General features: G+C 44.2%; 1 protein-coding gene across 11 annotated transcripts in view; it reads right to left on the bottom strand.

The window, feature by feature from the left end:
* Positions 1-723: 723 nt before the first annotated feature.
* Positions 724-26,572, bottom strand: part of ncam1a (neural cell adhesion molecule 1a) — a 434,538-nt gene continuing 408,689 nt past the window's right edge. For 8 of the 11 annotated variants that reach the window (XM_070555484.1, XM_070555483.1, XM_070555485.1 and 5 more), the window contains 4 exons: positions 17,363-17,570; positions 14,631-14,747; positions 12,056-12,454; positions 724-3,985 (listed from right to left, as the gene is read on the bottom strand). In XM_070555484.1, the coding sequence (XP_070411585.1) occupies positions 3,865-3,985; positions 12,056-12,454; positions 14,631-14,747; positions 17,363-17,570 (845 nt within the window). In that variant the 3' untranslated portion in view covers positions 724-3,864. Of the gene's footprint in view, positions 3,986-12,055; positions 12,455-14,626; positions 14,748-17,362; positions 17,571-26,572 lie in introns of those variants that run through there. The other 3 variants (XM_070555491.1, XM_015962045.3, XM_070555493.1) reach the window with 2 other exon arrangements.

The raw sequence follows: 26,572 nt of genomic DNA, 5'->3' as shown, positions 1-26,572 counted from the left end.
GCAGAGAGCTCCAGTCCCACTCAGACGCCAGCAAGGTGGAGGTGGAGTACTGGTTTGGGCTGGTATCATCAGAGATGAGCTTGTGGGGCCTTTTGGGGCTGAGGATGGAGTCGAGCTCAACTCCCAGTCCTACTGCCAGTTTCTGGAAGACACCTTCTTCAAGCAGAGGTACAGGAAGAAGTCTGCATCCTTCAAGAAAAACATGATGTTCATGCAGGACAACGCTCCATCACACGCGTCCAAGTAAGTTTTTACTTATATTTTGAATTAAAAATAAGTTCTATGCTAATTAAAAAGCACCAAACTCTTTAGGAGAAAAAGTAACAGCATTTTTTTCTTAAACTTTATTGAACACAAACATTTGTGACAGAATCCAAAGTCCTCTTGTGTTTTCCCTCCTCTCCTCCTCTGTTGTATTCAGTATTTCCACCAGGACCAGAGACGGCCACCGAGGACGAGAGCTGCTGTTTACCCTAACCCTAACCCAACAGCGAAGAGCTGCGGGCAGAGACGGCTCACGGCTGCAAGAGGGCACACATCCGAATATTTAGTCTGCATTTTATTTTTACACATCCTGATACTAACAAGCTGTCTCGACTCTGAATCAGGTGTTAAATGTTCTCCTTGGTGGCTTTTGAACAGAAAGCCGTGGCTTGTGTCTCGTGGAGGTGTTACAGAGCTATGGAAGACTTCAACACAAAAACACAAAATGGAAACAAGCAGTTTAAGGTGAACAAAATACATGAAAATCTCATTTTTATTTGCATATTACACAATATTCATGAACGTGTGTAAAAAGAAATGTACAAACAGGAACAGTTTCACAACAACGGGGAAAAAACACAAATCCTTGTTTATTTTACTAAAACACACATCATCACAGGAATAGTTTACATGCTCATTTAAACCAACAAGTTCAGACTCTTTAGGAATGTCCTCTTTATTTGGTGAAACAGGATTACCCATCCCTCTGTCCTATCGGGTGACCCCTCCAGGAAAGGTGACCGTTGAGCGGGGTTCATGGTTTATACCTTGAGGTGCACCCCAGCCATGTGGACCTTTCCTGGAGGGGTCACCCGATAGGACAGAGGGAGGGGTTAAAAGGGAAGTTTAACCATTTGTTTTGACCCTTTTTCGGGCCTTGCATCAAATATTTTAAATTTAAATAGTGAAACTGCATCAAAGATCAATTTATTTCGTTTTCATAAAACCAGTCAGGTGTTTCTAACAAGCTACTAGAACTAAAAGTATGAAGAAATGGTTAAGCAACAGAAAAATCACTCAAGTACAAAAAGGGACCACGATGATGGAGCCGCTCAGAATCAATGAGAGGATTCAAGCAAACGCTGACATATCGATGGAGACCAACTGCCGAGAGGGCAGAGCCTTGGATGCAGATACGAGGAGGATCGGAGCGCACGTCACAACTTTTCTAAACCAAAGGCACTGCGTCTTCCTGCCGTCAGACTCCCGCACCACACACACTACGGCTACATCTTCTCACGGTAAACTAGACACCCAGATCTACGACGAAGACACGGCAGATCTACACTTCACACGACTAGCTGGAGGTCTGGAGCAGAAAGAAAACTGTAAAAACATTTGAGCTGTATGGTTGGAATTAGGTGGATTTAAAGATGGAGCCAAAAAGGTTAAAAATAATTATTTTATTCCCACGGGAAACCTGGTGGATGAACTTGGGCTTTTAAAAATTATCAGTTGAAAAAACGGAGTAAAAAAATGTTATCTCAGCTAAAGAAAAAACAAAAAACTTATTTTTAAACAAATAGTTTCAACGACCAACCTAATAAGACGGTAAACAAATCTATAAATGCAGACAACGGGCTGGAAAAGTCAGGATCAGCTGATTTTTCTTCTTTTTACCAAGTAGACAACAAAACCACAGCAATCAACCCAACTAGCATCAGCTAATGTTTTTGTAGAAAGGAAATCTGTTCGCTCCATAAAGTTAAACATTATTATTTCGATTAACCTTTTGTTGCATTTGTCATCTGACTGTTTTCAGTAAACACATTTAACTCATCAACCGCCATTGACGACTAAAGTCGTCATTTGTATCTTTTACTGTGGGCGTCGGACGAGCCCCCACACCGTGAGAACAAACATCCCAGCTCTAAAGCAGATTTTCATCCACGTACGTCACGTGACCAGGAAGCAAAACATCCACGTGTTAGGAGATCGTTTTGGGCCGCTGCTGTAAAAAAGTGAGGCACGAACCGGAAAAGCTTCTGCCGATCACAATTCAACAACAGATCATAAACGCGCAGATTCTTCCTGATGTAAGAGGTGAGTCGCCGCTTTGTTTTGGTTGTGTTGGCGTCGACATCATCCTAGCCCCCAACGTTCTGTGACTCTTAAAATAAACAGTAAAAATGCTGACAAATGTTGGCAGTGAAGGAGTTAAGATGGCCGCATGTCAATGAAAAAAAGGTCAGCTTACCAATTTTCTCAAAGTAAATCAAATTAAAACTAATTCTTGCAACATGTTGCAATAATTATGTTTTTAATGGATTTAGCAGATGAAATAATAAGTTTGCCTTTGAGAGTTCATACGAAGTCAAGATTTGTTAAAAATGTGTTTTTCAGATAATAAATAGAACTCCCATGAGCTCTTAGACTACAAAGCCCCCAGAATGGCCGGGTAACACACCAGACCAGCACACCTACAGGAAGCTCTGATATACGTGTGTGGGGGACAGAGAAGAAGAGTTAGAGATGCTACTAAAAACCTTCATGTCGTCACAGTTTAGCGACACCGAGACTAAAAGCTGCTGTCAGCCTGTTGGGCCAGAAACAAACAGGCAGAAAGCTCATTTTTTACAGTGTACAATGTTTCTCCATCTATATAACTTCATTCATTTCATCTACTACCAAGAATAAATGGTTTGTTTCAGGTAAGGGTCGCATTATTTACAACATTTCATTGGTCCAGTTAGTGAGTGTACACCTCTGACTCGTCATATTTGGTCACAGGACTTCCTGGCTTCTGATTGGCTGAAAGCAGAACACCTACGAGCAGAGTTTCGAATTTTTCAGACACCGTGAGACAAAATAAGGCCGGATTTCTGCTTCAAAACGAGTTCTGATGTGATGGAGTTGATCAAATGGAAACTAGATAAACATAAAAACAGACTTTCTAAAATCATAAAATGTTGCAAATCAAATTTCAGTTGAGTATTTCTCTTTTATTCTCTTTTATTCTCTTTTATTCAGCCACCAAACAAACGAACAATTCTAGGAAATCATATATTTGAAACGTACTGAAAGCAGCAGGTAACTACTGGAAATTAAATATTTCTCCTTTCTTTCTTCTTCTTTTTTTTAAATGTAAAGTTTGACTGAAATCAGAGAAAATGCAAAAGAATTAAACAAATATGAAAAAATTAAACCCAATCCCAGACAGAACACCGGTACACAGAAATACAGTAGCGTTGGAAATAACAACAGACGTGCTAATAAGACATTAAAAAGCTAAAAAAGATCCATAATTACAACCATTAATGATGAGTGTACTGCATAAAAATAAAAGTGTGGGTAAGGTTTTACATGTCTGTGCACGCTGAAGGCAGTGACGTGTGCGGTAAAGCTACAGTAAACCATGTCCACCTACAGTACAGATGTACTCATCAGCTGATCCACTAGAAAACCGACTCAAACAGGATTCTTTATCTGATGTCGTAGGAGCTAAGGCATGAGGTCTTAGGATGTATGAAACCAGGCGCATGTTAGGATTCAATGTGACGGGATGGTGTGTGACATGATTTTGAGGTTTCAGCAGTGACTGTGACCCCCCCCCCCCCGGTCCTAACTGCCCTCTTCTTCCTGCCACTGGAGACGAGGAGGTTACGCTTTGCTCTCGTTGCCGTTCACCTGAGGAGCCTCGTTGGGAACCGCCTTCACCTCAGCCGTGGCGTTCTTCGCCTCCGTCTCGCCTTTGGTGTTGTCATCCTTCACAGTTTTACCGCTGAGAGTAAAAACCCACGAGTGAGACAAAAGAAAGAGAAAGAGAGGAGATTGGGTTAGCATCAATAAGTCTCTTTCACAGTTAAACTGTCGGCTCAGAGCTGCCTTTTGTGGCGTTCTCACAAAGAAGCAAGAGGAGAGAAAAACACGGGGGTGAGAATGGAAGAGAAACATGCAGGAATGTGTTCCTTCGCTCCTGGAACGGAATGTGTTTCACACGTAATGGGATCACACTCGCTATCCTATGCAGACATCAAACAGGAGCACATGGATGTCACGGCTACTTTCAAGGAACAATGGAGGCTGATGTGGAATGACACAGGGCCGGTACAGTAGGCACAATGCACGAGGGAATGAGGGAAACCCACAACGCAGACGACAACACACAAGAGGATTACATGCCATCTGGACTCAGCTGAGCTCCCACACAATGAGACGACGTTAAAGCCGAGCATCACCTACAGTAAATCCATGATTTCTGGCCGCCTTCCGTTCTTCTGGCTCCTAAATAGCTACAGTCTTTAAAGTTAGGAGTGACCCACATCCCTGATGCTGCTTTGAATAATGCATTGGAAGGACTAGCATTGCCCTAATGGAGTCTGCAGAGGCCGGCAAACAAAAACAACAACAAAAACAAACAGAGCTGCCCCCCACGGGACTGGAAGCATGCACGCTGTCAGCTGGATCTGTGATTATAGAAGAGCTTGTGGGCGAAGACGACACGTTTCCCATAAGGTGTCACTGGCATGGCACCAAGCTGCAACGGAGGGCTGTTTGTTTGTGCACAGGAGACAGGCTTGGTGTGAAAAGCAGATGGGGGGGGGGGACACAAATTTTCTTGCCCTCATCTTTAAGCGACTGTAAACATTTCAGTGTCATCTTGCTGCCAACCGTTTGCTTTACGTTCCACGTGGAGATTGAACTGTAGACGACTCAGTGAAAGCCACCGGCTTCCTTTGACCAGATGTTTTTCAAATTTATCTTTTATGACTCAGAACTTCTGATTTTTAATGGCTGCACGGCAGCATGGATGGTAGCGCTGATGTACTTTGGAATCTGGCTGCAGCCTTCCTGCGTGGAGCCAGAATGATCTCCTGATGCATTGTGGGATTTCTCGGGGTGCTTCAGCTTTCTCCCTCAGGCATAAACAGGCGTGTTCGGTTGATAGGACACTCTAAATCGTCCCCAGGTGTGAGTGAGTGTGTGTGAATGGTTGCTTGTCTTTATGACCGAACTTTAACTATTAGAGTTCTGGGAAACCTCTGGGACTGGGAAAATACGATTGCTCAGTCCCGTCGGCCTTTCAGGACTTTGCTATGACGTCAGCATATCGCGACCGTTTCAGCACTTAGCGACGTCACTGACCAGTGCCAAAAGGCGTCCACAGATGTTAACCCTCTCAGGCTCAAGGTAAGTTTTGATAAAAGGACGAACAACTAAGTCCTTCAGGGGTACTTCAGCGTTAAAACATGCTCATGAAACACGTATGAGGAGCAACCAGGCTGCACATCTGCAACGCCTGCCTCCAGAGGGTTAATAACAGTAAAAGTTCAATTCTGTCAAAGTATGCTGTGATTAAATCCATCTGGAAGACCGGCAGAGTGATATGAGAAGCAGTGTTCTATGACATGATATTACATTTGTACGTGCTCTGCAGGAGACCGAAAAGGACCGTAAGCTGTAGCACTGGGGGGGGGGGGGTCAGCGTTGGGAGAAAGGGCAGCAACTCCCAGTTTTTCTGTTCCGGTTGCACAGAGCTCTGCGGGGCAGGGGGAGAGCTTAGCAAAACGACGTATTGCTTACATTATATCACAGTTCGTGATAAGATAATCACCTTTACAGGTTTCTGACAAATCATACGTCATTTCTGAAAGTAGAAGACTCCGGAAAGATACTTGAAGTGTTTTTGGGTTGGCCTAGTGAAATGGAGACACGTGCACGCGGCAAAGGTCCGGTAAGATTACCCGGAAGTTTCCGCTATAAAGCTCCTGACATCACGTGCTCAGGTTTGTTTGCGGCGCCATACTGGCAGGAATGCCAACGGGAAAAAGAGATAACCACAACTACAACTGATGGTTGCAGGCAAATGTTGGAGTGTTGACGAGCGATATGCCACTAGACTTCACAGACTACAGATTAGTGATCCATATTTAGCCCGGTGTACTTTTTAAAACAATAGATCAGGTGGCACGTGACGCGGGATTCCCAAATCCACAGTATCCTGACATATATAATTATCTCGTCATCTTTCCATCACACGACACCGGAGATTCTCTGAAGGCCTATAAAAGTCTGGAGGGTTACAAATGGACTCTATCGGGATCTGTGGCCGAGATTCAGCTGTGGAGCTTACAACAAAGTGTACTGCAAAGGTAAGTAGCCAAACATAATACCGGTAGTATGCTAGCGTATGCTACGATGAGTTAGCCAGGAAGCTAACAGCAGAAAGTTATTTATGGCTGAACGCCCTCTAAAACATGGGCAGCGGTTAGAAGAGATGGTGTTGCGCTAGGAGCTCACTGTAACTGCACAGCTGGACAGGGCGAGAGTTGCTCTCATGTGTCTGCCATGCTGCTCAGATCATGGCAGCACAACCAAGAAAGGGAAGAGGAGACATCAATAAGCCCGTGGACTCATGTTCTGATTACTATAGCTAGAACTACCATTTTAAAACGTAACTTCAAATTACATGAAGTTACCGGAAATGAACTGGTCACTGCAAAGCGGAATCCAGCGAGCGACAGGTTCCAGCGCTCGGTTTTCTTCATTGTGCTCCGAGCTCTTTTGATCGTAGGAATCCATCTTTCCCTCAGGGCTGGGTCTTTGGGAACGCAATAAAAGCTCTGTCTTCAACCTGCCCTCGGTGGTTTGTGCACCCAAACACGAGCTGACCATTCTCTGAATGCTGGAAAACCGTCGGCTAGTTGGCTTGTTTACAGTTTGTTTCCTGCCAATATGGCGCATCGTGGTGCATGATGGGATAGTGTGACGTCACCTACCGGAGCTCTATATTGAGGACCCTAGTGAATTACTCTGAATGCCTGTAGTTTGGAAGTGCTCTACAATACAAAAGGACACAAAACTACACATTAATGAATTATCATGGCCAGAACCCAGGCTGACCACCTCTGTCTCGGTGCACCTTCCTAAATGTGATTTTCATTAAATAATCTCCCACGTTAACCTCTCCTTATTCCTTGGAGCAAAGTTCAGCATCACGGATGTTTAAATGAGCTAACAAACAAGCGAGGTGTGTTTATGATACTAGCTCAGGTAAAACAGAACCTTCTAGCAGTGACCAGGCCTTGAATGAAACTCTAGCCTTGGCCTTTCCGCACCAGATGCCGGGGCGGGGAAGGTGATGCTGGCGGAAATTCCTCCGTCCAAGCGGGAGTGGCTGGAATGCCAGATGGCCAGTCCACCATTGGGAGTGACTAAAACTAATATTTACCTTCAAGGAAAAGAAATGGATTTGTGATCTGATCTTGCTTTCCCTTCGTGTTTCAGCTTCTTCACACCTGCTAATCACCGCAGCTGTTTTTATCCAATAATCACCCTCCCAGCATTCGTAGTCCACGGTCTTCTCCTTGCTGCTTGGTTCCACATGCAGTCAGCAATGATGGCAGAAACAGAACGCTAATTTGGAACAACTGATTAAAAAAACTGTAAATTTGAAACACCACAGTACCACCTGATGGTCAGTCAATAACAATACTTCCAGATACTAGTGAAGGGACAAATGAAGCTTGTATCGAGCAGAAAGGCCGTGTCCACGAGGCCTCGCTTCGAGGTTAGCTTCAGAAAACCATTAATGACAAACGAGGCAACTGCAGCTCAATCAGAAAGCTGCTGCTAGTGTCTCAGAAGGAAGTCCGGCTGTGAGGACGTGTCTGTCCTAATGAGCCACAAGTTTTCTGTTTCATGTTGTGAGAAACACACAAAATACTGCTGTTTATTTATAAATCTATAACATTTAGTACATTTTTGGACGCCATGTAGGACGCCATGTTTTCCGCACACAATGCACTCTGGGGTTGGTTCAAAGTGAAAAGGCTGAACAGACGACATGTTGATGTCGCTCAACAGTCCCTACAGGGTCCCAAAGCCGGCCGGTGCAACCGACGCACAACCAGATGACGTCACTACCCAGAGTGCAGTTCGACACTAACAACAATGGCGGCCTACGAGTTAAACTATTTTTATAAATTTTATAAAAAAAGAAGACATTAAGAAGGTTTTTTACACCACTTTAATATAACTGATAGTAACATTTATCTCTTAAGAACCACAGAGTTTTGTGACCTGGGTTCCTTTTAACAAGAACCAAGAGAAGCAAGCACATCACTCCTGTTCTGTAATCTCTACACTGGTTACCAGTAAACTATAGAATGGATTCTAAAGTGCTACTGCTAGTTTATAAATCACTCAATACAAGTTGGATCTCTTTAAAGTATTTACGCCCAGCAGGGCTCTGAGATCCTTAGGAATCAGTCAGCTGGTAGAACCGGGTCAGAACCAAACAGGGTGAAGCTGCTTTTAGCTACTATGCTGCTCACAGACGGAATGGGCTTCCTCATGACCTTAAATGTGTCCCAGCTCTAGTAACTTTAAACTGAACATGTTCACGTCTTCATCAGCCTGTGGATGATTACTTTTGCAGCACCTGCTGCACTGTAACTGCTCCCTCTTTAACCTCGTCTTTTGTTTTACATGTAAGTGTATTTGTGTATTTTTACCTCAGATGTGCTGTTTTAGGTTGTCATGTTCATTTAGTGCGTTATGTTCTTGCTCCTAGAAAGCACATTTAGTCTGAAATGTGCTAAACAAAAGAAGCTGCCTTGCCTTACTGACCACTTATGAAAGCAGACTGATTTTTGAATGCTCATGTTATGTGAACTTAAGCATAAACCACAATACAACTGACATGTTTATTATGATGACTTGGCCACTTGGAAAAAAACAGCTGGGAAGGACTTAAAACCAATAAGATTTAATCTGATATAAAATTTATGTGCTCCTGATCATTTTTGAAGTTTGTGTAGTCAATATCTGAATTACATGTGCTTTTAACGGTTTTATACTGCATTTTCAACACTTTAGGTAAAAATGATGATGAGATGCGTTTAAAACATGTTTTCCTAAAAGAAGCTGATATTTTTGTACGATCCAAGGAGTTTTTTCCCCGGTTGGAAAAAATAAAAATACTTTTTGGTTGTCAAAGTTATCGGTGGCAATGAGGAGATTTCTACACCAACACCCTCGAGTAAATGTTCAGTAAAAAAACTGCCTAAATAGTAATAAAACAATTTAAATAAAGTTTTATGGATTCTTTGTGGGTCCAGCTCACTGAGGACTCCAGTCACGTTCTTCTACATGACCTAAAAGCCTTCAACCACGGCGACATGTAGACCAGTTAAAACCAAACAGACTCTGGACAACATTAGGTTCTTTTAAAAGATCCATCGGGCTGACACACCTGTAGAGAATCCTCCAATAGGTGAGGCCACACCCCTAAAAAAATCCATCCAAACCACACAGCAGCAGAAGACATCATGGTCAGGGGAAGGGATTGCAACCCGACAGCTGAACAGACACAACCGTCTAGCGGCGTGGCGTTACAGTTAGATACTCTCTCAAGCGGGGCATCACTCCTACGGACCTGAAAACGGCACACTGCTGGTTTTAATCTACTCAACCCTCTAAAGAAGGCTTGCATGCCAGAATGCAGAATTTGTAATCTGTAATTTGAATGGCTTTTATTTTCTGATTTATTCACTATATTTGTACTTCTACTGTACCATGTTCAGCGCCTTGGGCTTCCTGACAGGGTTGCAGAAGGCGCTTTATAAATAAAGCTTTGATTGATTGATTGATTGAGAACGGAGTCCATTAGATAAAAAAACATGTTCACAATCAATTTTCTAATTAGTGTCAACAATTTCAGTTCTGATCATTTAAATGACTCGTTGTCCTGTTGCTCATGTGGCATGACTTGGACTACAGTAAATATGACCAACAGCATCATTTTACCTGCTTACCTTTAATTTGCTAATCATCCAGGAATGATGTCTAGAAGCTCTACAATGGGAGAAAGACCTCAGAAACATGAAGAAACAAACAAACGGGTGTAGGATGGAGGCGGAGGCTCGATGATGGAGGCATGCACTGGTGACATCATCGGACGTTTAGCTACATCGCCAACATCTGGCACCATTAAAGGAAGTTCCACCCTTAAATGTTCCTTAAACCATCAAGATGTTTCCTGCTTGAACACAGTCTGCTGTTACTCTGACAGACGTTTAACTTTGCTTCCCACAATGCATTTCTGTCTTGCTCATCAGAAAACAGGTCAGTGTTTTCAAATCATAACAAACTTTCACAAGTGTTCCCAACTGGGCCGCACGCGTCTCCAACCCCAGCTGTGCTCTTTCTCCAACCTGCCTCACGACTTGTAGCTGTAATTTATGCAGGTGCATCATGGCTCCTGTTGAAGCCCGCCTCTGGATCTCTGCCCACTGTTGGTGCTTACTGAATTCTGGTACCGGGCCAACAGCTGAAACATATTTCAGAGTGGGATCAAGCCCATCAAAGTCCTCTACGGGTCAGCAGTTTCTAGAGGGAAATGTTATCAGGCTGCAAGTTTCAAACTTTGCAGACGCAGAATCACGACGGGTATTTTTCTAAAATTAAATACGAAATAAAACGGTTCCTGTCACACTGAGGCTGTTTGGACTTCATTACACTTTAAAACAAACGGCATGCATTAGAGACTCTGCAGTAAAGTGATCATTCAGTCATCCAGGAAAGGGAATATTTTGTATCTGGTCACTTATCTTTATAGGCCCGCTTCAACAATCAGAACTTTTGGGTAATTCTACTGGACAGAGAAGCTAAAAGGACCGTTTTCTGGGACCAACAGAGTACCTGGACTGGGGTGTGTCCGGTAGAGTCACTGGGCGGGGCTTGTGATTAACTCATGCTGATTGGTTGTAAGTCAGCAGGAAATTACATCAGCAGACGTCGCCAGCAGGTGTTGGTGAAGTGGACTGGAGGGAAAAGAAAATAAGCCAGGGCAAGGTGACCCAGGCTGTGGATCTGACCTGTGAGTCTTAACATCAGGCCATTTGGTGACGCTCCACAGCTCCGATGCTGCTTAAATATCGCCGTTTCTAGCACCCCCCACCCCCAAACACCATCAGTTATGTCATCGTGTGGTCTCCTACAGAAGGCTGTAACACAACAGGGCTTTCTCTGGCATTGACTGCAGCACAGAGATTAAGTTATGATGTACTTTGATGGAATAAAACCTTTTTAAACCTTTACTCACATTTATAATCCGTCTCTAGTGGAAATGAACACCCGGTGCGTCGTAATCTGGGACAAAAGCTCTGGTGCTCCTGTTTGAGAACACACAACTCAGCCAGAGGAGAAAGTGGTTTAGGCTGCGGGATTTGGAGTCTTATTTCCTGATATTTGGGAATCTCGCCTCTGATTGGATAACAGCAAAGCGACTTGACCACTGGCTCTGTTTGTGCTGCAACGTTGATGTTTTATCTCCTCACACAACACAAGCCTGCTGTGCTGCTAACGCTAACGGTCAGCCTAGTTGAGACGTCTGCTGTTTCCTGGACGCTAAACCAACAACAGCCTTCCCCGTCGTGAGTCAGGGTGGGTGAGTCCATGAATGCTAAGTGACAGAGTGACTGATTATTTAAAACATAATAAATAAAAAATGGTTCCTCAGTGAACCTGCTCTTAATGTTATTTAGGTCTGCGGACGCCTTTTGATGCTGGTGAGTGACATCACACACCGCCACAACGACTGGGATATGCTGACATCTCAGCAAAGTCCTGAGAGGGGGGAGAGGACCGAGCCACCGTGTTTACGAGTCACTAACCCTAACCCAGAACTCCTAAAACGGAAACACGACTTATGTGAGCAAAGCTCCGCATGTGGGGGGTCAAAGCTAGAAGTTGGCATTTAAGGGTGAATCTTTTCCTTGTTAATGACAGCCTGATGAGGTGATAACAACACAAGTGAGCTTATGTGATGTAATGGAGACTTTCATACTCGTTTTGGGCTGATGCGGTCGAGTCTGAGCTCGGGGCATGGGGAGCATCTTTGGCCGGACCGTCTACTTGTAACTCCTTACTCTGGCTGCAGTCGGGGGCTCTCCCGGAGCGACTCTGTGACCTGTCAGCACTGGGGTCTAACACAGGAGGTGTCGGGTTGGAGGAAAGGGCAACTCTAGGAGTGTCGCTCAGGTCAACCAGAGGCCCAACCCCAGGTTCGGGGTCAGCTTTAAGCGAACTGGCCGTGCTGTTTTTGGGAGAAGACTTGGCAGGAGCTCCGTTGGTTGGATTGGGTGCAGGATTATTCTGCGGCGTGCTAAAGCTCTCAGAAACCGAGTTAGCAGCAGCGGAGGGGTTTAAGTTAACCACCATGTGCGGGGTGTTTGCAGCCGCCGGCCTGTTTAAGGAGCAGCAAGAAAACAAAAGGAGGAGCGAACACAGGAGGAGAAGCAGAAAACAGAGAGGAGTGAAGGGCAGAAGGAGAGTGGAGGTGAGGGCAAAAACCATCAGATTAGTGATTCTGTGTTTCAGTGGAACGTAATCTCTACGCAAACACAATGTTAACAGCATAGCTTTAGTGGGGAGGAACAACACACTAATGAAGCGTTCAGGGTTTAACTCAGGACAAATAAATGTTTTAGTCAAAATGCTTTTAAACTTTCATATAAAAACTATTTGTAAATTTAACCGTTTAGACCCAGATTTTTAAATTAAAGTTGAACATTTTCTAATTAGAAAACAGCATCAAACAAAACTTCTGCAACGAAGCATTAAAAAAAAACACTCAAAAATGTTTTATAAAAAGGGTCAAAATTTAGCTTCATTTTATATTAAAGCTTTTGCTCCAATAGCTAATCAGGAATAAATAGTATCACATAAATGATATTTGACACCCCATGGCTAGTCTTTGACCCCTGCGGATGAAAATAATCACTCAGATTAGCAACTTGTTGCCACATTTAAACAATCTACCTCAGTAACACCTGTGCATTTCGCATCTGATGCCATGCTGTTCTACTGATGCACTCCCCATGACGGGGTGTGCTTTCTTAGCAGGGGGGCTTTTTCACATTACAACACCGGTCCCCAAAGGACGGTTACAGGAAGGACGGTTTACTGGGACAATAAAATTGGCACAAGAAGTAATAAACATTGCTTCTTGGTAGCTAAGTTCCACTTTTCCATCTGTGGAGGTGTTTTTGAATTCATTTGTGATAAAAGTTTTTCTTCCTCAAGATCCCGCTCATTAAAAACGTGCTCGTTGCTCCTTGACTTGTTTTTGTTTACAAGCTGAAGTAAATAAAGCGTCATTGGCCAGAGACATCATTGGAATGGTAGGCAGACCTGCCAGCTGTTGGAAAAGGTCTACGCCCCCTGCTGTCCTGGCGGAGAACTGCTTCGTAACGCTGACACACCAGCGGAGAAGTAGGAACGTATGAGTAGGTATAAACGAAGCCTTTTAGAGCTGAACAGCCCGAGTGGGTCAACAGAGCCAGAACGGTGACCCGCCAAGCCGCTGTGGCTGCGTATGGCTCTCCCACGGGCTACTGAGGGCTCTGATGGTGTGAAATAAATACATTACAGAGATGGCCAACATGTGTTGTTTTCCTTCTTACTGAGGGAAATTCAGCGCTGCAGCCCACCAAACAGCTTAAACAAGAGTGAACACCAAAAGCAAGAATATCACAAAGGATTTAAAGAATTTATGGAAACGTTTTTCTTTAGTTTCCTAAAAACCACAGCATGGCTGTCCTGAACGTTACAGTCTGCTTTGAGGTTTGTCAGTTTTTGGGGTACGTTAGCAAGTCTTTTAGCCATGACTGACCATTAGATGGTCTGAAACCCCCCAGCATGACCAGGTGGCAGGTACGTAGGGCATCCCCAAAACCTCAGAGACTTTTACTCGCCAGCCATGATGGTTCCTCATGACCTGAACAACACTGAGCTGCAGGACCAACCTAAGGTCAGTCAGCTGGGTACTGGATTAATTATGCCATTACAAAATGAGAATCTCATGGTATATGCGATGTGACCCGCCCCCAGTGGCCACATATGGCCCTTACATGATTTTACACAGATCATAATTATATTATACGTAAAAGTGCGGTGGGGCATTTGAGATACGTAACTTAGACGTTTAAGTGCTTGTTTGTAAATACTAATAAAAATATAAATATTTATATCATACATTAGGATTCAAATAAATAATGCTGACATACATTTAGTCCACAACGCCCAGCTGAAGGTGGTTAATCAGGCTTTCTATCTTTACACATTTTGCTACAACACAAAACACTGTTTGTAAAACTTCATGAGAATTTTCTCGTAGCATCAGCTAGATGGGAAAAGTTGATCTAGGAAAGAAAATGGGAATAAATGAAGCATTATGAGCCTCCAGTACTGCAGCAGAACGGCGCCTCGGGGCTAAATGAGTAAATCACAGCTAATGTGTGTGTGTTTGAGTAGCGAGTAGGTAATAGTGTGTATGATTATTACTGTGTGATGGATGAGCCTGAAGCAAACATGGATGGGACGTTTAGTATAACAAGGCACTGGGCCTGGCCGGTACTCACTCTGGGTCGGTCAGTGGAGTGGTCTCGGTGGGCTCTGTTGGACCCCCTCCTTCCTGGTTTGGGGTGTGTTCTTCCTCTGTTCTCACTTCAACAATCGGCTCCTTTGACTCATCCTTCCTGTTGTCAGTAAGAAGTGGGAATTATGTTGTGTGACTTATTTTAGAAAACAGTTCTGGTCCTCCTATAACCGAATCTACGTCTAAACACACGAGCACCTCCAGTAAAACGATCAGCACTGATGGGGGGGGGGGCTGAAACGTGCTCTAGGATTGCTTTTTCTACTGACGGATACGCCGTCTGATTCACTCGAGCCAATATTTGGTCATCCTCCACCTTCATCCACCTGCGAGCTCTCTGCTTGCAGCTTCCCCTGAGAGCTTAGCTGCTATCGCCACCCTGCTCTCGCTGAGCTTTAAAGTGTTTGCTTGCAGGCAGCGACGCGTCCAGATCTCTACGTGAAGAACGTCTCCAGCTCCACGCATCAGAGTTCACCCCAAACATGTTCTGTTTTCCTTGTCACCATTTGTTGTGCTCATGAGTAGAATGAAGAAATGATGTTTTGATGAAAGAAAACCAAACACTAGACAACATGTTTCCTCTGTGATGAAAACAGTAGCTTAAAGCTGGGCTGCATGGTTTCATGTTTTGAAGCAACTTTAGAAATGCTGACATTTGATGATTTGACACATTCTGAGTCAGAGGACTCCAAAGCGCTTTACACTACGCTGTTTTCATTCATCCATTCACACACACCCTGGTGGAGATGAGCTACATTGTCACCACAGCTGCCCTGGGGCGCACTGACAGAGGCGTAGGTCAGTGGTCCGCAAATGGCGGCCCACGGGCCACGTCCAGCCCACGGGCCCTCTCTTTGTGGCCCCCAAACCCCGCGCGCACCCCCCACCCTAGACGGCCGACTGGGAGGTGTAGGATAGATAGAGCTGAGGAAAATAATCAAATAATGAGTGCATGAGATGCGGGCGTAAACGATTCTGCATCATAGAAGAGGACCATGATCCATTATAGTGGAATCGTGTTATTTTAACGGCGGCACCAGCGCTGGAGTTGTAACCTGAGACCGAGCCCGAACCGAAGCAGCCCGATCGGTTCTGTTGGATTTGGGCCGTGAATTATGTTAATTGAGCGGGTTGTCGCGCGGCGCGCTGCGCTCGCTCGATCAGCGACTGAGAGGGGGAGAGAGAGAGAGAGAGAGAGAGAGAGAGAGAGAGAGAGAGAGAGAGAGAGAGAGAGAGAGAGAGAGAGAGAACGTTCCTCCAAACACGCGTTATTATTTTCATGATTTCATTCTTGTTTCTCCTGGAAGCGCTCAGGCAGACCGAGTGCTGTGATGTCGGGAGGTCCGGTCTTGGGGAGGGGGCGGGGCCAGTGACGGCGGCTGCAGCGTAATCGTCTGTCTCTTCTATTTAGGGACACGGAGAAGTTAAAAGGAGAGAGAAACAGAAGATAGAAGTTCTTGTTCCACTTTATTCTTTAGTGTCATGAAGATAAACTGATGTTAAATTCAGCTTAAAGACGAACTGGGAGGAAGCTTTGGTTCATCTTAAGTTACAGGAGGTCTCGTCTCCTATCTGCTCCTCCAGAGCCAGCATGGACATGAGGGTCACATGGTGAGGGTCCCACAGGACAGGCTAGTGCAGTCACACAGCCGAGCTGCAGGGGGACAGGTGTTGTCCTTTATATTGCAAGCTTGTGTGTTATGTGCGTTGCAGCCAGCAATCCAAACAGCAGCAGCACCCCATCACCCCCCTCCCCCCCCCATTCAGAAACCGTGAATGATCTGGAGCAGTTCAACATTTTGTGCTGAAAAGTGATGGAATCATATCCATCCAGCCTTCCATTTCCATCCACTTATCCGGGGTCCGGTCGCGGGGGCAGCAGCTGAAGCAGAGAGGCCCAGACTTCCCTCTCCCCAGCCACTTGGGCCAGCACCTCCAAGAGAATCCCGAGGCGTTCCCTGGCCAGGTGAGAGACATAGTCCCTCCAGCGTGTCCTGGGTCTTCCTTTAGGTCTCCTCCCGGTAGGACGTTCCCAGAGCACCTCACCAGGGAGGCGTCCAGGAGGCATCCTGACCAGACGCCCGAGCCACCTCAACTGGCTCCTCTCGATGTGGAGGAGCAGCGGGTCTGCTCCGAGCCCCTCCCAGATGACCAAGCTTCTCACCCTATCTCTAAGGGAGAGCCCAGCCAGCCTGTGGAGAAAAGTCACTTCAGCAACCTCATTCCTTTGGTCACTCCCCAGAGCTCGTGGCCACAGGTAAGGGTAGGAGCTCAGCTCTCTCCACCACAACCGACCGGTACAACGTCTGCAGCACCAATCCGCCTTTCGGTCTCACGCTCCAGCTTTCCCTCACTCGTGAAGATACTGGAGGCGGGACCTCGTCCCTGACCTGGAGAAGGTATTCTACCTTTTTTCGACCATGGCCTCAGAGTCTCATCCCAACTGCTTCACACTCGGCTGCAAACCGCTCCAGTGAAGGATGGGATCGGGGCCAGTTAGGTCAAAACGTTTCTGCTAAGCAGCAAAAACACCAAATCAGTGAAATCAACTCATACATTTGCTCATATCGACTCACTCTGGTGGTCATCCTGACTTGGGTTGACTGCTACAAATAGTCCCTTGATGTTACAGATGACATTAACACACACAGGCAAAAACATCATCACCCCCTTTTGATTCTTTGTTTCAGAAAGACATTTTTAAAATGTGCTTACGTGAATGCCGTCTTTCCCTCCTCGATGTCCTTGTTCTTGGCTCCTGGTCCAGCTTTTCCACAGAAGGTTACGGCAATGCACATGAGGAGCCCGCACTTGTTCAGGAAGAAGCAGGCGACGTCAACGGCAACCAAGAGCACGAAGAAGACCACAACGAGGATGCCCACGATGGCTCCGGTTCCCAGTCCCGAGCCGCCTTCCCTGGTGTCTGAAGGAGACGAGACAGGTAGCGGGAATACGCAGGCAAACAGGCAGAAGAAGAAGATGAAGAGTGGAGACAGCAAGAAGATTAGAAAGAGACGAGGAGAGAGATGATGAGGGATGAAGTCAAGCCTTTTTACTGCAGTGATTCAGGTCGCAGTCAGAACTTCCCTCTGGAGACGGATCTTCCCAGAGACACTGGCCTAATCCTCGGCTTCATTACAGCGACTTGACATTTACTTTGGAAAATCACGACACACTTGAGGTGTTCAATTTTCCACTTGCAGAATCTGAAGAGATTAAAAACCCTAAATGAATAAACACCCACACTCGTACACAACCAGTGGGAAGAAACCTGCCGCAGAAGCTGTGACTACACTTTTGAGCTACTTGAGCCTTTAATTCCACCGTTTCTAAGATGAATATGCTATAATTCCTGCGCTGCTACACATTCTTCAGCTTTAATTATTCTTTATTTGTAGGAAAATGTGTTTCTAGAAGTGGGACAGCTCAGTTTTTCTTGTGTTTTAACAGAAAAACAAACAACAGACTCTGGTCCAGCTGTGAACTGCTGCCGCACCGTTCCCCCCCCCCCGTGTGTGTTAGTTAGGATTAGAAATCATAGAAGAAGCTTGTTCAAAGTCCTGACACGTTGTGCAAAGAAAGATGCGTTACTCCACAGGATTTGTCCAGAACCCCCCCTACAGCTCCCGCTCGGTGCGGGACGATGCTGGAGCACATCCTGCTGGACGTTCAGACCAGAGCAACACTCCAACGCTGACAGCTCAGGAAGAACATGGAGACCAGAGAGAATTCATCTGTGTTCTTATCTGAGGCGTGGAAGAAACCAAGGTTTGTATGTGTCCAAATCCAGACAGGCAACAGTTTCTTTCAAATAACCATTCATATCTATTAGTTTACCCAAGGTTTTCAAATAATAATATTAATAATTATAATAATAATCCATCATGAATTACATTTTTTAATCGTTTAAAATAAAAAGTAATAAATACGAAATTCCAAGAGGCAGGTCATGGGAATCAATAAAATATAACAAAATAAGAGTTAACCAGACAGGAAGGAGCATCCCACAGAAAAATCTTTGAGAATTAAATATTCAGCTTACCAGCACATTATTATTCTAAACACACCATAAAACCTAAAAACCTAAAAACTTAACTTTCATTTCTTAATTCTTCCTGATGCAAAATGACATTACATTAAAGAGCAAGTCACCCCCTACCAGAGTATTACTCCACTCCCACTTCCTGTTTGAAAAATGCAACAAATGCTGTTGCCTAGCAGACTGACTGAGAGGGCGGAGCCGCTAACAAATACACACACACAGGCTCACAACGACACTGTGACATCATATGGTACCAGCTAACATTCTAGGGCACCTTAGCGATGGCAGATTTAAATTCAACTGCAGTGCAGAGTTTTTACCTGACAACACTGACAGTTTTAGGCAGAAAGTTTTAATTTCAACCAAAATGCACTAAAGTGCAAAACTACTGACTACACGTGTCTGCAGCACGATTACACACACATTTATATAGTTTATCAGAAAAATAAAGTTGATTTGGGTGACTTGCTCTTTAAAGAGGTTTTTCACTCATAGTATTAATGCATGCAGTGGTAGTAAGAATGAATTCTTTGGAGGTCGTACTCTGGGAAAAACAGCACCTTGTGCACCTGTTTCAGCACACAGAATTCAGCCAGAAGAGGAAGTAGCTTCAGACGACAGGATTTGTAGTATTGTTCCTGATATTTGGACATCTCGCCTCTGACTGGATAACAGCAAAGCGACTCGACCACTGACTGCTAGCGCTGCAACTTTGATGTTTTATCTCTACAAATACAAGTCAGGAGTTCTGTCGAGTGGTGGAGTTGCTAATGCTAACAGTTAGCTTCTACTAGCTGAGATGTTCTCTGCTTTGTGGTGGAGTTGCTAATGCTAACAGTTAGCCTCTACTAGCTGAGATGTTCTCTGCTTTGTGGTGGAGTTGCTAATGCTAACAGTTAGCTTCTACTGGTCGAGACGTTCTCTGCTGTTTCCTGGACGTTAACCCAACAACAGCCTTCCCCGTCGTGGGTCAAGATGGGCGAGTCCATGAATGTTAGTGACAGGGTGACGTAGATCTGTCAGGATTTTCTAATCCTAGAGTTTCACCATCTATTTTCTATCAGAAGCTAATGCAGGAGATAGGTGTAGGAGACTATTTTCATGAAGAACTCAGAGTGACTGGAAAAAAATTCAAGTTGAATTTTCAGTTTAATATGAATATTTTTGAACAAGAAATGCAAAGTGAAGATGGTTCATGCCTTACAGCTATCTTTTCTTTAAAAAATGAGCAAACGTCTTTGTTTCATGTGGTTTTATCAAATGGTGAGTTTGGACCTACCTAAAGGACCATCTGTAGGTTTAAGTTAACCTTTTATTCCACAAACCTAATAAGGACAACATCCCACTTCCAGAAGCTGAGTAGCAGCATCTGGATTTGTATTATTTTTGCACATTTGCAATTTAAACTCAGTCTGAAAGAACATGTAAAGATTTGCTTTGATTTGTGTGACTTTGGCAGAAAGATTGAATGAAATAGTATCTTAAACTGCATATAAAAAGTAAAATGGAAACACTACAGAGGCTTTCCAAACATCCAATCTCAACGCAGCACTTTTCTTCATACGAGCTCACAGATGTTCACTTTCTCTCCACGCTGACCAAAATAGTACCCGTGTGCTGGAGACGTGCTTTCACAGGTGACTACTCTGTTACAGACGACACTTGTTTCTCCTCTGCTCATTGCCCCATTTGCATTTTAACAGGAACAATAAATCACGTGAAATGTATTCTCAGCAGAGGAGTTGTTGCTTTTTCCCTCTTTTCCCACACCGAGTGCTCTCACTGCGAGAGAGTGCATGGCTCCACATGTCACGATGGACCACACCAACATCTGTCCTCTTCAGGTGCACAACTCAGCCAGCTTCCAAGAAGACAGCTGCTGCTGATAAACGGAGTGCGATGAGAGATCAGTGAGCGCTCACGGTTCAGGAATGACAACATGCCAGGCGTGTGGACTCATGCTGGTTAAAAAGCACTTATTTCTTATAATGAAACACCATCAGTATGTTACCTATGGGAGGCCTGAGGACGTCTAGAGAACCACATCCACAGTGCAAAGGCTTCATGCTCTCCTCTGCAAATAAATGACTTAAGTATAGATTCCATTAATTCATATATTATTTAAACATAAAACATCTAATAATTAAAATATAACATGTGTTTGTTGCTTTTTTAAAGATTGTTGTATTTCCCAACGATTGATTTCCTCATTAAGGTATTAAACTGTTTTCTTTAGTAAACATCTGTTAAAGTTTCACCACTGTGTGGCACTAAACCACCATCCGACCCCCTTCAGCAGTTTCATCATCTGGTTCTCAGATCTGAATCTTCCTGAGCCCAGCAGCTAAAGTGGGAAGACTGGATTTTGGACTGCTAACCCTTTGAGGTTCTGGTAATTTGCCCTGAAGCAAAGCAAAGCAATCTAAAATATATTGTTATTACACTCAACAAAAATATAAATGCAGCACCTTTGTTTCTGCTCCCATTTTTCATGAGATGGACTTAAAGATCTAAAATTCATTCCAGATACACAACATCACCATTTCTCTCAAACATTGTTCACAAATCAGTCTAAATGTGTGATAGTGAGCACTTCTGCTGCTGATATAATCCATCCCACCTCACAGGTGTGCCGCATCAAGATGCTGATCCGACATCATGAGTAGTGCACAGGTGTACCTTATACTGCCCACAATAAAAGGCCACCCTGGAATGTGCAGTCTTTTGCTTTATTGGGGGTCTGGGGACTCAGAACCGGTCAGTATCTGGTGTGACCACCATTTGCCTCATGCAGTGCAACACATCTTCGTCGCATTGAGTTTATCAGATTGTCAATTGTGGCCTGTGGAATGTTGGTCCACTCCTCTTCAGTGGCTGTGTGAAGTTGTTGGATATTAGAGGGAACTGGTACATGCTGTCGTATACGCCGGTCAAGCACATCCCAAACATGCTCCACGGGTGACATGTCCAGTGAGTATGCTGGCCATGCAAGAACTGGGACATTTTCAGCTTCCAAGAATTGTGTACAGATCCTTGCAACATGGGGCCGTGCATTATCTTGCTGAAACATGAGGTGATGTTCATGGATGTACGGCACAACAATGGGCCTCAGGATCTCATCACGGTATCTCTGTGCAGTCAAAATGCCATCAATAAAATGCACCTGTGTTCTTCGTCCATAACAGATCCCGGCCCATACCATAACCCCACCACCACCATGGGCCACTCCATCCACAACATTGACATCAGCAAATCGCTCACCCACACGACGCCACACACACTGTCTGCCATCTGCCCTGAACCATGTAAACAGAGATTCATCCGTGAAGAGAACACCTCTCCAACGTGCCAGACGCCATCGAATGTGAGCATTTGCCCACTCAAGTCTGTTACGGTGACAAGCTGGAGTCAGGTCAAGACCCCGATGAGGATGACGAGCATGCAGTTGAGCTTCCCTGAGACGGTTTCTGGCAGTTTGTGCAGAAATTGTTTGGTTATGCAAACCAGTTGTTTCAGCAGCTGTCTGAGTGGCTGGTCTCAGACGATCTTGGAGGTGAACCTGCTGGATGTGGAGGTCCTGGGCTGGTGTGGTTACACGTCGTCTGCGGTTGTGAGGCCGGTTGGATGTACTGCCATATTCTCTGAAACGCCTTTGGAGACGGCTTATGGGGGAGAAATGAACATTCAATGCATGAGCAACAGATCTGGTTGACATTCCTGCTGTCAGCATGCCAATTGCACGCTCCCTCAATGCTTGTGGTATCTGTGGCATTTTGCTGTGAGACAAAACTGCACATTCCAGGATGGCCTTTTATTGTGGGCAGTATAAGGTACACCTGTGCACTACTCATGATGTCGGGTCAGCATCTTGATGTGGCACACCTGTGAGGTGGGATGGATTATCTCAGCAAAGCAGAAGTGCTCACTATCACACATTTAGACTGATTTGTGAACAATGTTTGAGAGAAATGGTGATATTGTGTATCTGGAATGAATTTTAGATCTTTAAGTCCATCTCATGAAAAATCGGAGCAGAAACAAAAGTGTTGTGTTTATATTTTTGTTGAGTGTATTATTAAAGCTAATTTCAGAAGTGATGCAAAAAGAAACGTATAAAGTTTAAACATGTGAACGCAACACTCCAGCAAAGCAGAAAGAGAAGGAATTGAGGAGCAAAATGAAAAGATGATATAAACTTATTCAGATTTTAAGATGGCTTCATTATTTATCTACATGCAAAATGAAAAGAAAATTTCAATAAAGTCACACGTTCAACGCTACAAAATGAGTTTTTGAGTTGGATAAATAAAAGATAAAAGCAGGAAGTAGAGACACTTTCTAGTCCTTGAATGGTCCAAATATGCAAACATTGTTTTCCGTACAAGAGTGTCTGATTCACTCATGAAAGCTGAGGAAATGTTTGAGCAACAATAGACCAATTTTAAATTCCTCGACAGCAACAGTCACGGCTCTGCAGCTAAAGCTCTGATTACTTAATGAATAGGAAATCCTCTCCTCTTATCCGATGGAAATATGCATGATGCAGAGGTTCAGAAATGAAAATCACTCGGCATTAATCTGCGATGCTATTACTCAACGGGCCTCAACTGGAGGAGAAACGTGACAAAGAGCCCAACGTAGGTGTCATAAGATCATATTTTCCTTGTGCCAGGATTCAGGTGAGATTATACAGCCGTGTCAGAGATAATTAGGTGCAGGACGAGAAGAACAAAAGACCACTGGAACTTATTTCAGAGGGGATTTATCCAAAGGAAAACTAATACATTTAAACTAATAAATACTCTTATTTATCCCCCAGTTCGAGGAACACTGGTTGTGTTGAGCAGGTGTGGGAGTATGTGGTTGGATCAGACATTTTACACGCAACTTCACTTAGAGAGCCTCTACGTGGCTTTGAATGTACTTTTTGCTAGGCCAGGATGGGAATGCCGGGGATAAACTGCAGACAAACTCAAGGGTTTTTCCAAAATGTCTCCAAACGTTTGTGAGGGTTCTTCATTTTCTTGTTTGTGTAGCAGAGCCTTAAGCACGATCAGCCAACTTTCAAAGCATGAGAGACCACACACGTGGAGACGAAAAATCATGGGTTTACCCGTTTTTGTCCTTCTGTGTGTGGTGTGCTACAACTTGGGGAAACTACACACTACATACAAACGGCTTTCACTCAAGGATATTCTCAGATGGGAAATCTTGCAAGATAAAATGTGACTTTGAATTAAACAAACATGGTTGAGGAGGAGCATGCTGCGCCCTGCTGTCACCTCGCTTTCTGGCTGGCTATGCAGCACATTCAACAGGTAGCACATGTGTTAGTCCCCAAAAGTCTGACCAAGAGGATTCAAAACGTTTTAAAGCCCAGATTTATGTTCAGAGCGGTCCTGGTGTGCTTCTGAGAGCACCAGAATACTCGTAACACACCACACAAGGTAAGATTATCTGATAAGATTATCTTTAGAGCTGTTATGGCAATCAGGTGCAACTTTAAAGAGCAAGTCACCCCCAAATAAACATTTTTTTTGCTGATAAACTAAATAAACGAGTGTCTATTCGTGCTGCAGACACGTGTCGTCAATAATTTGGCACTTCAGTGCATCTTAGTTAAAATTTAAATATTCTGCCTAAAACTGGCAGTGTTGTGCCGTTGTCAGGTAAAAACTCTGCACTGCATTTGAATTTAAATCTGCCACCGCTATTGGCTAAGAGGTATGCTATGATGTAAACTGGTACATTATGATGTCACAATGCTGTCGTGAGCCTGAGTGTGTGTGTGTATTTGTTAGCGGCTCCGCCCTCTCGGTCTGCCAGGCAACAGCATGTGTTGCATTTTTCAAACATGAAGTGGGAGTGGAGTTAGACTCTGGTAGGGGTTGACTTGCTCTTTAAGATTGTTGAAAGGGGTGGGGCTGGTCAAGAATTGTCATGATTTTTCTGCAATGTAAACCGAGCTTTACTCTAATTGTACTCCAACTGTAATAAATGTAATGGAATAGTAATAAGATGCCTTGCAACAAGGTCACAACTAAGATATCAACAAATGCAAACGTTTCATGAGAAATCAATTTCCATTCCAACCATAAAATTAGCTAATTAGCATTTTTCTCCAGTTAGTCACACTTGTTCAGACGAGCTCCTCTAACCTTCCTTTCCAACGTCAACCTGTGTGCATGAATCTCTGTCTGCTTTAGTGAATACAGAGATGTAAAAATGTACAGTCTCCTCTAATAGATCAGTGACGGCCGTGGACGTGCCCTGACTGCTACAGCGGAGTCTGACGGTAATCTCTGTAAACATCCGTCTCCTTCATTACCAGAATAAATCACCTCAGTGGGGGGTTGTCCAAATGAATCATGCATTCCCACATTTTGATTTGTTGTTGCCCCTAATGGCCCCATTGTCCATGCTGGTTATCACAGAAAAGAAAAAGAAATCACCATTCACATGTGTGTGATTACAGAAAATGAATCAATGCTTTATTTATTTTCTCACATTGAAATGCTGTTGATCATGGCTGCATGTGATCTGAGCTGTTATGCGTCTGTTCCAACCCCGCAGAGCTTCCTTAACTCAAGACATCGAACAAATAAATGAATAAATGCAAACTGCACAGAGGAATGAGTCATCTGGATTAGGACAGCCATTTTTAAAATCCTAAACTTTTCAAAAGTCCTCGAGTCGTCGACAGACTTCCACAATGAAGCTGCTGATAAAACAAAACGAGATTATAGGATTAAATGTTGTGTTTTTGAACAACTGAAACGTTTAATGGAGTAGAGAAGACTATCCCCACCATGCTTGCTTTAACAGATCACCAAATGTGTCTGTTGAGCAAAACCGAGTGACAAAATGATTTAGTTGCTTTAAACTTTAGATCTGGACATCTTGATGCATAACTCGGTCATATCTGCGCTAAAATACTGGGATCATTTGCTAGCACATGTTGCTACAAGCCAAATTCACGGACAGCTCTGACATTTGTCGTGGGTGCCTTGTTGCACCCGCCACTGCAAGAGCAAACGTCAGGTGATAGAAGGAATTGTGTTCTTATCTAATTAAAGAAAGAATAAGGTTTGCGTTGTGGGGTAGATGGTTTTAGTTACTGGTGTTCTGATTTGGAAATCACTGGTTCTGTCCTTATTGCTCAACTTTGAGGCAGCGGTGGATCAGGGGTTAGCTCTGTGCTCCGTAACCAGTGGGTTGCTGGCTCAAATCCAGGCCAGTTGTTGTGTCTTCGGGCAAGACACTTAACCCTCCTTGCCTGCTGGTGGTACTTGTCCTCCAGGGCAGCTGTGCTACGTGTCTCACCATCACTGGGTACATATGTGGATTGAAACGTGAAGCGCTTTGGAGTCCATGACTCGGTAAACTGCTATATACACATTTCTATATTTAATTTCTTGTAATTGCTTTACAATTTTGATGATAATATGCTGGTAGCAAAGGTTAAAACCTCGTTTTTATTCATGTGAATCATCAACATGTAGTTTTATGTGACCCATGGTTGGGTCCTGATCCTAACCAGATCCACTCTCCCTTCACCACCAACCTAATCTATTCAAATGTGACTGATGATGAGATAAAAAGGTTTCCTCTGCTATCTTCCACACCCCTGCTCTCAAATACTCACCCACGCTCGACTGAACCTAAAACCAGAACAGCTGCACAGCAACCAACACCTTCAGGAACTTCTTGCATGAGACAACAAAAACTTGGAAGGGTTTGATTGCAAACCAGACGGCACAAAAATCTCACAAGTTTTTCATTCTGCACCTTTTCAGCTGGAGCTGAGAGAGCTCCTTGAGCCCACGAGTGAATCTTGAATGCACAACGTGACTCCAATCCCAGAGAAGCTATCTCAAGCTATT

This window comes from Nothobranchius furzeri, chromosome 10, assembly GCF_043380555.1.
Source record: "Nothobranchius furzeri strain GRZ-AD chromosome 10, NfurGRZ-RIMD1, whole genome shotgun sequence".
NCBI classification, from domain to species: Eukaryota; Metazoa; Chordata; class Actinopteri; order Cyprinodontiformes; family Nothobranchiidae; genus Nothobranchius; species Nothobranchius furzeri.
The sequence above is the reverse complement of the archived record's forward strand: the minus strand, read 5'-3'. Positions and strand labels throughout refer to the sequence as shown.